Source organism: Mytilus edulis, chromosome 4 (assembly GCF_963676685.1).
Source record: "Mytilus edulis chromosome 4, xbMytEdul2.2, whole genome shotgun sequence".
NCBI classification, from domain to species: domain Eukaryota; kingdom Metazoa; phylum Mollusca; class Bivalvia; order Mytilida; family Mytilidae; genus Mytilus; species Mytilus edulis.
Genome location: NC_092347.1, coordinates 12,168,931 through 12,184,553, shown reverse-complemented (window position 1 = coordinate 12,184,553; position 15,623 = coordinate 12,168,931). Strand labels below are relative to the sequence as shown.

Genomic DNA, 15,623 nt, shown 5'->3' with positions numbered 1-15,623 from the left:
TAGGATGTCGCTAGCAAAAAGTAAGATAAAAAAAATTACCGACTCCGAAGATATTACACAACGGAAGGTCCCTTATCAAATGACGAAATCAAAAGCTCAAAAACATCAAACGGACGAATCACAACTGTGATATACCTGGCTTAGTACATGCATTTACTTATGTTGAAAATGGTGGTCGCATGTGTGAACAAATAAAAAGGACATTATAAGTAAAAATGTAAAAAAAAACCTTTAACTGCCTGCGAATTAAAACGCAACCTTTTACGATTGCCAAAGAGAGTTTGTTGACCATGATGGTATTTCCAACTCTCTTATGATCACGCATATGTTCCAATTATATTTACCTCAATGTCATTTCTTTTTTTTTCTCGATTGTGACATTATAGTTACTAAATGAAATTTATCACCGGATTGGTACTTACCATGAACAGCATGTCTGTACCTATTTGTTTATACATTCCATAAAACAAACTAAGCTAGTACTCAGTTATTGGAATTTTCACTCATACTTAGTTTACCAATTTAATGATCTACAGTGTTTGAAAAGAATGCTTACTCTCTTTCAAGACCAACAAATAACATCTTTTATTATTTTCATCAAAATGAATTATAGATGGGTGTATAACGCCTAATGATAATTAATACATTCATATATGGACCTGTTACACCAAGGAAAATAACAGAAATACCGAACTCCGAGAAATATTCAATACTGAAAGTCCATAATCAAATGGCAAACTCAAAAGCTCAAAACATATAATGACAACAATGTGTGAATGAAAAACAAACAGACATGGAAGATAAAAAAAAAACAGTTTAAAAAAAATAAAAAGACGTGGCATGATGGCCGATGAGACAAATCTCTGCCAAAATCAGCTTTCGATTGCTTTACTTATTTCTCAAGTCTGTAGAATCTAGAGTTGTAACACAGTACATGATATATATAAGGCATGAAGATGGAATTGTTTACAGATGAGCTAGATATATATCGTAAAGGTAAGATCACAGAAATGATCACTTTGATAAGTGCGTATATATAAACTGTAATATCAGTTGGAAATGGGTTGATGCATGAGTTTTGTACGAAACACACTATAAAAGACTGGTAGAAAGAAAAGATGCAGCAAATACTAATCTAATAGTTTAAAGCTTACGACAACTGATCAACAAATCATGATTTCTCAAAATTAGTGGTTTGACTGGATTTTTCCATAACATTTATCCTTTCTTTTATTCATAAACGCGGAGAGTGAATTCAAAAGGGGAAATCAAACACCACAAGTCGAAATAAGAAAAAACTTTGAAAACAAAACGAGCCGATGAACAATAGTTTACAAAATACTGCACAGGGAACATTGAATACAACAAACCCCTCCCAAAACATACACATTGGTAGGTGGTAGGTCTGATGAAATATAAGAGACACGTGTTATTCCTTTCAAATATGTGGAAACAATAAAACCGCATGATATATTGTGTCATGATATCTGACAAAAAAATAGGTAGCGATTTGAAATTGTTTTTGTTGTTATTATTTGCAGCGATATATAATTGATTGTTAACGAGGTGGATAGATTAAAAGACAATTCAATCATAAACGACGAAAAAATTACTGATATGAACTACCAAATTTACCGGTCGTGTCATAACTTGAGCAACATGACGGGTGTCAGATGTGGAGCAGGATCTGAGATCACCCAAAGTTTTTTGGGGGTTTCATGCTGCTTTGTGTTTTGTTTTCTTTGGTGTGTATTGTGTTCTATTATTTGACTGTTTGTCGTTTTTTTTTTTGTCATGTCGTTGTCAGTTTATTTTCGATCTATGAGTTTAACTGTCCTTCTGGTAGCTTTCGTCCCTCTTTATTAAGGGTTTCCTGCCCTAGGCGTGGATGACCTAAGTCGTCTGAGGAGCAAACTTTAGACATTTTCAGTTAAAGGTGGGTTAAATCTTAGGTATTTTTCATGTCATGAATTTTAAACAGCTGTACGTCGCTGGTTTTCAGTCATCTGTATACCGTGGATTTTGTTTGTGTTTCTTCCACTTTTAATAATTTCTAAGATTTTTTGTTTTCTTCCCTCTTTTGGTTTTGTGACCGAGTGGTCTAAGTTGTCGAACTAGTGTACCACAGATTTCGTTTCCTTGGCCACAGCAATTTAATTCCTTGTTCGACGGATCCGCCCGCACCTATTTCTTTCAAAACCGATTTTTTATTTTTTTTTATATTCCCTCTTCCCGCATCCGGAAATGTAAGCATGTCCATTCCCGCACCGTTTTTTTTAAAAATATTATAAAAAATATCAACATTTGTTTTTAAAATCACAGTCGAACCTGTATATAACGATTTTAAACCTATAGCACCCCACCACACTGTAAATAAGAATGTAAGAAAGCATATTCTACATACATCCATGACATCATAAGCCCAGAGCAGAAATCCAATCCTAAGAAGTTCTGGAGTTTCATCAAGAATTAAAGATGCGAAAATGGAGGAGTTGGACCACTTCGAAACACAGATGGCCTCACATATTCGGATAACAAAATGAAGGCAAATATACTCAACAATCAGTTCTCTTCAGTATTTAACAGCAATGAAAACAAGACAACCATGGAGAAAATGAAAACGAACCCGTACCCACACACGGAAAACATCACTATTGGGGAAAACGGAATACATAAACTACTATCAAATCTCAACATACAGAAAGCATCAGGGCCAGATGAAATTTCTACAAGATTATTGAAATCAATAGCTCCTGAAATATCGCAAATACTTACCACCTTTTTCCAAGCTTCAGTAGACCAAGGCACATTACCATCTGACTGGAAAAATGCAAATGTAGTACCAATATTTAAGAAAGGGGACCGTAGCCAAGCATCATACTACCGATCTGTCTCGCTAACTGCAATACTATGTAAACTATTGGAGCATATCATATGTACCAATATCATCAAACACCTTGAAAACCACTCCATCCTGACCGATGCTCAACATGGTTTTAGAAAAGAACGGTCGTGTGAATCCCAACTCATCCTCACGATGCAAAACATAGCAAAAAACATCGACAATAAAGAGCAAGTAGATCTAATTCTCTTAGACTTTTCAAAGGCCTTTGACAGAGTCCCACATGAACGACTACTATACAAGATCGACCATTATGGTATTAGAGGAACAACAATAAAATGGCTGAGAAACTTTCTCGAGGACAGACAGCAATGTGTACTCCTGGAAGGAGAATCGTCAGAAACCTTACCAGTGCAGTCTGGAGTCCCACAAGGTAGTGTGCTTGGTCCGCTTATGTTTCTTATCTTTATAAATGACCTCCCAGAGTATGTGTCATCTTCAAATGTTAGACTTTTCGCAGACGACTGCGTTCTCTACCGACAGATAAGAACCGAAACGGATGTGAACACCCTCCAAAACGACCTGGATAGACTTCAACAATGGGAGGCAGACTGGCAGATGGAATTCCACCCCCAAAAATGCCAACTCCTCAGAGTAACAACAAAGCAGAAAATAGTAAAGGCAAATTATAACATCCAAGGCCAGGTTGACTCTGCGAAATATCTTGGCGCCTCTATACACAAAACATTGATTTGGAACAAACACATTGACAACATCGCAAAGAAAGCTAACTCCAACCGAGCTCTTCTTCAAAGGAACATCAAATGCTGTCCTAGTAAAACAAAAGCATTATGTTATCAAACGCTTGTAAGACCACTCATGGAATACTCTAGCACCATCTGTGATCCATCTACTTATTATATATAAGGACAACATAAACAAATTAGAAGCTATACAACGCCGATGCGCACGATTTGTTCTTAATGACTACAGAAGAACAAGTAGCGCAACATCAATGCTACAGGCACTAAACTGGAAGACAATACAGGAAAGAAGAGCTCAATGTAAGGTCATCATGTTCTACAGAGTAGTACATGAACTGATTGCAGTACCAACAACATAAATTACAGTAAGAGGACACAATGAACGATTCCTCGTTCCTTATGCCAGGACTCAAGTATATCGTCACTCGTTTTTCCCAGATACCATCAGAATCTGGAATTCACTGCCACAACACATAGTAAGCTGCACAACCCTTGAATGAGACCTCTCATTTTAGCTTTTATTTAAGAGCTTACTGGTCTTGCACAGACCTCAGTCACCGTCTACACGAAAGGTCTACCACAGACCTCAGTCACAGTCTTCACGAAAGGTCTAGCACAGACTTCGCTGACTAACTGGTCTTGCACAGGCCTTGCTCACTGTGTACACAAAAGGTGTTGTCTACACGAAAGGTGTTATGCATTTCAATGCATCTAGACACAATGTCGCTATTGTGTCTAAAATTATAATGCATCTAGACAAAGGTTAAAATGACAAATTAAGCTATGTCACATTTAGGTGAATTTTAACTTGCTTTTCCTATTCATGTTTCGTGTTTTTATCTTTACAAATTGTTGATATTTGTTGAATTATGTAATTTTCTAATAAACTATGAAAACTTGCTAGTGTTAAGTTTTGCAAAGCCAAATATGAAGGATCAGAGAATCAGGATTCCGATACGTACTTTTTACACGGTCTGGGGTAAAATATGTCAAAAGTTGACACAGAAAATACACAACGTAAAAACACCTCCGGTTACATTTATATTCCCTATCAAAAAATGTTCGTTGTTAGAATAAAGTACAAAGAACTTCAACTGTAATTATATTGTATGATGGCGAAACAAAACTATTCATAGCCGCTGCATGTTTATGCACCTGTCCTGATTGATTCAGGGGCCTATCGTTCATCAGTTATCGTTTGTTGATGTGGTTCATTGATATTTATCCGTTTGTATATATAAATTAGATCGTTGGTTTTCCTGTTCGAATTGTGTACACTAACAATTTTAGGGTCTCTCATAGCTTGCTGTTTGGTCTGGATCAAAGCCCTGTGTAAAAGGCCGTACTTTGACCAGTGTTTGTTATTATCTGGTTGGGAACAACCCTCCCTCAGACAAGGGTTCATTTTACTGTTGTAGAAAATATAATAGAAAAACCAAGGATTTGTATTGTGCTACTATACAAAACCTTTGAAAACTTAGAATTTGTTTACTCAAAAAGAGGGGAAATACATCATATTTTAAACAACTTTTCTAAAAGAGGGGTCGACTTATTTTGAATAATATTAAACTGTTAAAGTAAATGTGTTAACATGGTTAAAGTCCAGGAATATTAAAAAATTCTTGGACATGTTTTAACCGTTTAATACCAGATAGATATGAGACAATATCTGAAAAAGTCTAATTTTTGAAAATAAGAAAAAACAATTTTATTTTTTTTAGACCCAGTATTTTAATAGCACAAATCGAAGAACACACATTGGGGATCTAGGAACTGTTGACTGTAATTCAAACAATTGTTTAAGAAGGAAACAATGGTTATTTTAAAAATGGTACAAAAAAATCCAGTTCTTTCCTGTTACCAAAGTGAATCAATTTTAAAAAGTTTCTAATGGGAATAAGGAATAAGTTTAAGACGATATTTGTGGTTTACTAGTATATCCTGCAATAGTTTATCAAATACCAATTATTGATTTTAGCATTTGCAATACAAAAGGTTTAGAAATATACTTAAATATAGTCAGATATGTCGGTAACATGAAAGAATCTTGAGTAACAGCACAACGGTAACAGGACAGAGTTGGTAACAGAAAGGATTTTTCTGCTTTATTTTAAAGTTTAAGAAAAATACATCATTTTAAATTGGTCACAATAGGAAGATAACAGCAAACAATGTCATTTATCCTTTGAAACCGTATTTGCAAGATGAAAAATCTGCCTAGGTAATGAAAAATTCTAAAATAAATTCCTTTCTGTTACTATCTACTAAACTAGAATTGCACAATGTTCTCTGCTGTTATCAAAAGCAAAAAACCTATTTTTTTATTCAATATACTGTTATATTATTTTGAAATTTATTTAATATGGTGGTGATAACTTATATTAAATGAAATGGTTGGCATATAGTAGATTAACTTTTCGATTCTTCAGTGAAATTGTCTTGAACATCCTTCCTGTTACTGATGATGGTTATGCTGTTACTTTTTATCAGGTAACATGACAGAACGTAACAGAAAGGAATTACGCGATAGTTTTTGTCCTTTTTATCACATTAAATGTAAGTGTATTTCCTGTGACATATAACTTTTAAAAAGATGATATAAAAACACACTTAATGCTGTGATGCACACTTAAAAATATTCTCAGAAAGTGAAAGAAAAGGCTGTAACAGGATAGAACACCAATAAGTATTTTTCTATAAATTCTTACCATGGATGGGCTTGATTTTTCAAACCTGGCCGCCTTTCCAACTATTTCTTTGTACTAATGCATTCAGGAAATGATGCTCTTCACAATACATAATGGGAAAATAACTCTTGGTCTTGTAAACGTTTCCACAGGTTAAAAAACCCCAGTGGTAACAGGAGGGAAATCACCCCTGGGGACAAATTTGTTTTCTCTTAAAATTTGCAAAATTTTATTACATGCTATAGTTATAATATAAAAAGACAAATTAGGGGCAAGTTTATTATATAATATATCATATATGTGAGAATCGGACGCCTGTTTAATTAATTTGTATATTATTTGAATGATTTAGTTTTCAAAAAAACACAGGGGACAACATGATTTTAGGGGGGGTTTAACATTTAAATTACAATATTTTATTGGAAGAAATATAAGAATGAGTGTTTAATTGGCAGGCCATGGTGCATTATATAATTTAGTTTATACTGAAACTTAAAATTTTCAAAAAAGTTGGTTGAATAAAAAAACAGTTGCTGGTGAAGTGAGGGACATGGAAATTAGACTTTTTCAGATATTGTCTCATATATAGTACTTTGGGAAAATATGAGCCTTTTTGTACTAAAAAGTGTTTTTTTTTTATAAAAAAAAATATTATAACTTATATTGATCCCCCATAAAAGGGATATTTATAACATTCGGAAGTTGTTCCCAACCTTATTATGACTTGGATGGAGAATTGTCTCATTTTCAATCACACATACATGCACCTAATAGACCAAATTTAATTATTCAATTATTTCTTGGTGATCAGGGAAAAAAACCTTCATAGATTAAAGAAATGTCAAAGTATACAAGTGATAAATCAAGTTTTAATATTGTCATAACCTACTATTTTATGTTTACAAAAAAAATTAAAATCGCTCGCCTTTACTTTTCAAGCTTCGACTAAAAAAATTGCAAATTAGATATTTTTTTTTATTAAAATTTTCAAATCGCTCGCTCGCCCCAATTTTTCGAGTCCAAAATTCCGTAGAACAAGAAATTAAATTGGTGTGGCCCTAGAGTTATTTATCAGTTTTTAGATGGAGTCTTCACTTGACCGCATCGTATGGTGTCTATATATCTAAACCTTTCAAAGCGTTTGTGTTTGTAACAACGTAATTTTAAAGAAAGAAATATCCGTATTACTGAAATATCATTACAAGGGTTTTCGATATCACAAACTTGACAAAACATCAATTAAATTTTATCAAAGATACAAAGACATAATTCGTAAATAAAGCACAAACACCTACATTCACCTCAAAAGGTAACTAAATCTTTAAACATTATTAAGGTTTACTTTGCAAATTGTGACATGGATGGAGATTTGCTTTTGGCACTCATACCAAATCTTCTTTTATCTGATTATGCAGAAGGTATATCGTTCCGATACTGTTGTCCGATCATTAAATTTGGCATATTTCGGAATTAATATTGATTCACTCATAAGATCTTTGCATCTGAAATAAACACATGTGTTGTAAAACCTGTTCATGGCATGATACGGGTGGGATTGTCCTTGATTCAGCATATGATAAAGACATAATTTTTCAATCAGTTTAATTGAGGTCTGTAGAAAAGGGGCGAAAGATACCAGAAGGACATTCCTAATCATAGATCGAAAATAAAGTGACATAGCCATGGCTAAAAAGGAAAAAGTCAAACAGACAAATCATAGTAAACAAGACACAACATAGAAACCTAAAGACGAAGCAACATGCATCCCACTAAAAACTGGGGTGACATCAGGTGCTCTTGAAGGGTGGTAAGCAGATCCTGCTCCAATGTGGCACCCGTCGTGTTGCTCATGTTATAACAAACCCGGTAAATAGTCTAGTTCGGTAGGTCATATTCGTACAAAGGGAACAGGATTGTAGTCCCGACGTAAGAAACATATCCAATATCATCTGTGAAACGGTTATTCCATAACGGTAAACCAACTCGTGATGGCATCCGTAAAATGTAGCTGGCATGTCAGTAACTGGTAGTAGTAGTAGTACCTTGTTAATTTATGCCTCATTATCATTTTGCTTAGTTTTGTTTTGTTACCTATTCTGAAATCGGCCTCGGACATCTTTTACCCCGCCGCATTTTGGCGCCTGTCCCAAGTCAGGAGCTTATGGCCTTTGTTAGTCTTGATTGTTTTTTTTAAATTTTAGTTCATTTATATGTTTTGGAGTTTGGTGCGTCATTGAAAAAATATTTATTATTACTGTTATTTATAATATTCGTTTTCTATTAAATTTTCTGTTGACAAATTAAGACATTATCAAGAAACTAACGATCAACACTCAACACTCAATTGTCTTTTCCTGATATATATTTATGTCTCGACCGTGCTCTTTACGTGTTCACCTATTTATTCATCCTAGTAGCTTTACATTTTATGGTTTTAAAAACGTTGAAAATTGTAGTTCCAAAGAATTATTTTCAAACTACAGAATTACAAACGGTTATTTTGATTTGCTCTCTTAATGTTTCGTTCCAGTTTATGATCTTTATTATAGTTAACGCCATTTCATATTATTTATATTAAAGAATATTCATTCATTGATATTATATTCTCTGTTGATGAATCAAGGAATCATTAAGAAACTAAGGTCCTGAACCCCTCAGTCAAAGTTGTCTTCGTTGGCTATTTATTGAGTTCCCAGTAGTCATATGTATTTATTGTGTTCACCTCTTCATACATTTTATGATTTTGAAACGCGTTCAGAAATAAGGATTAAAAATCAAAACAATACGCTCCGATATACCGAAATATACAGTGTTTATTTCAGCTTACTTCATTAAATGGTAAGGAATGCAATGATAGTAAAATTACATCATTCAACTATTGATTTTTATTTTATTATAACTAACTATTATCTTGTTACAAACAATGTAACCCAAATTAGCGTCAATTTCGTTTTTACATCATATTTCAGAAACAACATTCAAATAGTAAGCAACATAGACGTTTGGGATTTGCCTCAATTAAACTAAAGATGTTGCATATCATCAAAGCGATTAACAGGCCGATTTTGATATACCCCAGTACGCTTTATACATATTATAACAGGACTATAATACAAATAAATGGAAGAACATTTTGGACAGAGAAATACACAAATGAGGAATAACATGGAACATTACGACATGCTAATAGTTATTTACTAGGTTATAATTTAATAAAAGATATCGTCAATCAGATTGACCGCCAAGATGAATTTAAGTGAGAATGCTTTTTTAAAGATTTGATGTATTTTTCCTGTCATCTGAGCATATGGGTAACGGATTAAATGTATCACAAATATCGAATCGAACATCTTGAAAAATAGAGGCAAAACCTTACGATACCACAAGGACATTCAAAATTGTACAAATTAGAGATGTATATAGCTATAAAACCAGGTTCAATCCACAATTGTTTCCATGAGTAAAGGGCTGTACGAAGTCAGGAATATGACAGTTGCTATCCAATTGTTAAATGTGTTTGAGCTTTTGATTTTTCATTTGTTTAGGGACTTTCAATTTTAAATTCCCCCCCCTGAGTTCGGTATTTTTGTTATTAAAACTTTTTTCTAAGTCGAAAATTAACTGACAACACCATGGCAAAAAGACCAAAACAACAAACATAAGTATTCAAAACACAATATAGAAAACTAACAACTGAGCAAGAAGAACCCCACAAAAACCTGAAGTAATCGCAGGCTCCGGAGTGGTAAGCAGATCCAGCTCAATATATATTTACCCTCGTGTTGCTAATGTAAGTATAAATCCTTGATATCTCATTCGGTAGATCACCTCCGGGGGAAAGGAGGACGGCAGAGAGTTTACGACGATTAGAACATCATCTTAGAAACGGATATTCTACAACAATCAACGCACTCGTAATGGCGTCCGTAAAGTAACGATTTCATCTTCACCACTTCGTTATGACCCTCCATGAAGGAAATCTTGAAAGGAAACGAAGCCCTGGAATATCGTATCAAGCGGGAGATATGTACTACATATGCAGACGATGATAGAATTTTGCTACATATAATTGCTACTTCTTTTCGTACATTTAGAAATTAAAATATATCAATTTCGAAAATGAAAAAAAACTCCCCAAAAAAGCTAAATTAATGTTATCTAATATTCATGGTTTTGATAAAATACAACTTCAGACATCAATTTATTCTTTATATAACGACTATGGATCCGGATGTGTCTGCATGTCCGTACTTTTTAGGACTATAAGCACATCAAGGAAACGTTTACTGCATTATTATTTTATCACGAAGCACCAATTATCAGCTGTCTTTTCTACATCTGTTGTGCATACATTTTGGACATTTCTCTTTTTATACGTAACAATTTTTCTATGGAAATCAATTTGTATATCTCAGTATAAGAAAACAGTGTTTATAAAACAGAATCAAGATAGGAAAGTAACACAAGATACAAAGTTCTATGCTACATTAATCTGAAGATGAACACAAATCAAAGTCACCAGCCATCTCTTCCTTTACATAAAATCCTTTTGACTCTTAATATAAAGGAGTATATGGAGAATGAAAACCCGGTTAACAAATTAGTTTGTTTATGAAATTCAATTACTTTCAGATGACAAGCAGTTAAGTTAAGTTAACAATCTTAATTACCTCGACAACTCATACACCAGCAACATTTTAGCACAATTGAGCTGAGCATCAATTAAAATAAGCCGAACTAATAAATTCCTCCTAATCATGTATTTTTGCTACTGAAAAGCGAATCGAATAACACATTAGCATTAAAACCAGGTTTAATCCACTATTTTCTACATAAGAAAATGCCTGTATCAAGTAAGGAATATGACAGTTGTTATCCATTCGTTTGATGTATTTGAGCTTTTTATATTGCCATTGGTTAGGAACTTTCCTTTTTGAATTTTCCTCGGAATTCAGTATTTTTGTGATTTTACATTTTAATTGTCTGTATGTGTGGATGTCTTGGAAGATGAGTAAAATATTAAGTGGGGAAATTAACAGTATAAAACACAATGTACGAATGAACCACATGAAACAACTGGTGATGAACTAATGTAATTCTATAAGACATTTACAGCTGCTTCCCTTTTTGAACCCAACAAATTGACAAGTATAAATTCCTTTCAGTGTATAAAAAAACATATACATAATCTCAGTAGAAATATACAGTTCGTATGTCATCTTTTCAATATTTACATTTATGAACTTAAGTATATGTAAAAAATACACAAAAAGTAAAGAACCATGATTTAAAGTTTATAACATTTTATGTACAATATTATGGTTATGCAACACAAGTTAAGCAACACTTTCTCTTAAAACTTTTGTATCTGCACAGATTCATTAATTTGGCCATACTACAATACGTCGAGTAATCGGTACATTCTGTAAAAGAAAAAGAATCAAATCATTTACTTAGTTTAATGTTAATCATTTGAGTCACTTAAATTAAATTACCAGTTCCATATGACATTTTCCGAAACAAGGTCCGTGTTCCACATTTTAAAAACAATTACATACCAAACTATTCTCATATACACTACAAGGCAGGTGAGGTACTGTTCTTGTCGAACTATCACTTCGTCATATATTCGTGACTTATAAGAATAATTGTAATGTGTTGTATTCGGTCATAAAGTCGTGGATCAAATAATAATACTTATTGTTCTGTGTCTGACTTATGTTCTACACATACTAACAAATAATATAGTTTTTTTTAATGTTGAATTATTGGAAACACTATAAGTTTTTTTGTGCCTGAAAGACATGCGCGTCTGGTGTACAAATATACAAACTTGGTATCTAAGAAAGTCTTTTCTCCACATATAGCACCTTTTGTGTTTCAGAAGTAAGTATAAACGAGATTGTGTTTACGACAATTAGAATTTTCCGTCGTCATCTGCGAAACAGTGATAATAACGGTCAACCAAATTCGTACTAAAGTTTGGCTTTCATCTGTTTTGGTTCGAGCGCCATTGATTAGCCTTATGAAATTGAAACATGCTTTTGACATACAAAATCAAAGGCTGTGTCGCTCACCTTGGTCTATGTGACTATTAAACAAAGGAAGCAGATGGATTCATGACAAAATTGTATTTTGGTGATGGTGATGTGTTTGTACATCTTACTTTACTGAACATCCTTGCTGCTTACAATTATCTCTATCTATAATGAACTTGGCCCAGTAGTTTCATTGGAAAATGTTAGTAAAAATTTACAAATTTTATAAAAATTGTTGAAAATTGATGGGAAAAGCTCACTTGGCCTTTCGGCCAGGTGAGCTAAAATTGTGTGCATTGACATTTGTTTTACATTAAAAGGTCTTGGAGAAGGTGTTTACATTTACTTTGATTAAGAAGTAAAGTGTACGACGTATTTTCAGTAGCCACGTTTCCATTGGTTAAAAGTGTACGCGTGTACTTACTCGGTTTACATTTTGGCATTTGGCAGGGCTTTCGTGTGTTAGGTTGAGGTAGATGATTGCAAAACTGCCCAGCTGGCAACCCAGAATTCGTCCATATACAGGTTATCATACGGACAACAGAACCTTTCTTCTCGCATTCGCCCATACACTGAAAATACACATAAATATGATAAACTGGAATACAATCAAAACACAAAACAATTGATTGTGTAATGCATTTATTTCACACAATTCAGTACTATTTATCTGCAGTTTTAAATATATAATCACTATGGTTATTCCGTCATAAACGGGAATCGGGAGGATTGTCACGACTTTTTATGAGGACTGGTAATTATCCTTCATTTAAAATTTCAAAAGCGTTTTTATTTGGTTTTATCTTTCCGAGAACGCTTACAAAGCATGTAAGTTTTATCCTCTCTACATTATGATTAAATTTTTAAAAGAACAGTAGGGACGAACGTGGCATCATGTATATTAGAAAACACTAGCAAGCACTATATTACATGTTTGTGCTATACCTTTTACTCTTCACAGATTAGCCCGGAAATCTATATTCATTATATTCAATTCAAAATAATACACAAAAAAAAACACCAATTAACAAATCAATGATAATATAACAATCCAAAATCAAAACACACAATACAAAATTCCATGCAGGACAATGTTTAGAATCAAACCTAATGATACTAAATATTTTAGTAACTACATGTATTACCTCTGACCACGAAGAAACATTCCACCGTGTTGTACAATTCTCATTTACACATTCTTGTTTCACGACTGGATTCTTTGACAGTTCTTTGCATAAACTATCGTTAACATGAGATCCATCCATTGGATTAGTACAGTGTATTTTACGGGTCTGTACAGAGGTATGCTTACGTAAACAATGCCTGTCTGAACACTGAAAACAGAGAAAGTCTCGGTATAAACTTCTCTACTGATAATTTACACTTCGCTTAATACTAAAATTTCATATTTTCAAATGAGAGGGTTTATTGTTTTCTTTTAACGAATTACCAAACCAAATCTATTACGAGTGTGTTATTATGAGATACTGTGGATTCGTGGGTATCGATTGCCAATCTCTGTATACAAGGCCTATTGAAAATATTTTATTCGTTGAATATTTGAATTCGTTGTTCACCTGTTCCAACGAAACCCACGAAAATTTGTATCCAACAAATATTAATTAATCCACAGTATACGAATGTACACAAACATAACATAAACTTAAGCGACGTCTAGAAATGTGTTTTAGACAGTTGTCTGTTTTATGGTCGGATTGTTGTCTCTTTGACACATTTCCCATTTCCATTCTCAATTTTATATTACACTCTAATCCGCTATAACTTTGGGAGATATGATTATGATCATTAATAAACACTTGATAGTATGTCTATAAAAATAGGTGCACTTTTGTCAGTGGTGCAGTAACGACTCTCGATTTGCGATCTTCCCAAATATGCAAAAATCCTACCTCAAGCTATCATCAATTGATAACTAACTATACTATATCAACCTTATTTAATCATACTGCAAACAACACTACATATACTTTTAATATGAATTGAAAATTGAAAACAAAAATACTTTACAGTTTAACCATTACGTACCTCACCCCATTCAGCAGTCTTCCATTCTACACACGGTTGAATGTTACAGCTCCTAATAACTGAAGGTTGTGTGTGTCCGGCTTTAATACAAGACTTCATGGGAAACTCTTCATAATAGTCTTTAGTTATAATCTCACAACTGACATTTCTAGCCTGTAGGCCTCCGCCGCAGGAAACCGAACAACTCTGCCATTTACTATACACAAGACGTAAAAGTTTATGAGTTCTATCAATTGGGTCCTTATATACAATTGCAGACGCATTTTCTCTCAGACGCGATTCAGATAAATGAGATAAATATTTCTCTCTAAATACTGTTGCCTTGAAGATATCGTATACAGTTATAAATTTAATAAATGAATTTGCTTGTAAAGAACCTGCTTTACAAGTATAAAGACCATTATCTAAGTCTCCTTTTGATTTTTTAATTTTGAGAGAACGTTTCTTCGATAATTTGACCCGTCGACCAATAGGAAGAGGCATTCCATCCTTATACCACGTAATAGATCGTTTATCCATACCCTTTGTAGGACAATGAATTATGAGGCTCGTTCCAGGTAAAAGCGATCCTTGCATTCCTATTTTTAATTTCACTTTCCGTAATTTATTTAGTTGAAAAAAATGTGCCTCTGTTTTCTTGATGATTGGTTTCGGACAAGCTGGTAATTTGCATTCAAGATAATTGTCTGGCTTAGGTAATCCATTACAAAAATAATCAGTAGTGTTTATAAACTGGCCTGTAGCCAGAGTCTTTGAACAATACACATTTCTTGTTCGAGATCCACTTCCACATGTAACGGAACACTATACAAAATATAAAACTTCGTTTGTCAACGACTAGTAAATAATATCAATAACTCTGCAGAACATTTGAAATAAAAATTATTCGTTTTACAGTTATAATGCATATCTGTAGAAAAAAAACATTTAAGATAATCTCCATTCCAGACAGCCGAGATTATATGGTACCGTCGATAAATAAAAATGTAATAATTTTATAAATGGTAGTTTACTAAAGAATCCAACAAAATGGATTTCAACCGTACTGTAGAAGAGCATTTGATATGCTAAATGTCTTTTAAATTTTTAATACGATTTCTTTTATGTAACTTTCATCCAGATCTTTGCAGAAATCTGTAGACTGTTGTATAATTTTTATGTCTGTGAAGCACCAGCAATTTGAACGGTCAAATATGAACTCAGTTTGCACGTTTCTTGTTTTCTTTAGACTGTTGTATTTTTGTAT

The 15,623-nt window shown here is 33.4% G+C and overlaps 1 protein-coding gene across 5 annotated transcripts in view; it reads right to left on the bottom strand.

The window, feature by feature from the left end:
* Nucleotides 1–11,370: 11,370 nt before the first annotated feature.
* LOC139518962 (protein madd-4-like) overlaps nucleotides 11,371–15,623 on the bottom strand; it is a 56,278-nt gene continuing 52,025 nt past the window's right edge. For all 5 annotated transcript variants that reach the window (XM_071310662.1, XM_071310661.1, XM_071310665.1 and 2 more), the window contains exons 15-18: nucleotides 14,378–15,181; nucleotides 13,477–13,665; nucleotides 12,756–12,903; nucleotides 11,371–11,716 (exon numbers count right to left, since the gene is read on the bottom strand). In XM_071310662.1, the coding sequence (XP_071166763.1) occupies nucleotides 11,616–11,716; nucleotides 12,756–12,903; nucleotides 13,477–13,665; nucleotides 14,378–15,181 (1,242 nt within the window). In that variant the 3' untranslated portion in view covers nucleotides 11,371–11,615. The remainder of the gene's footprint in view (nucleotides 11,717–12,755; nucleotides 12,904–13,476; nucleotides 13,666–14,377; nucleotides 15,182–15,623) is intronic.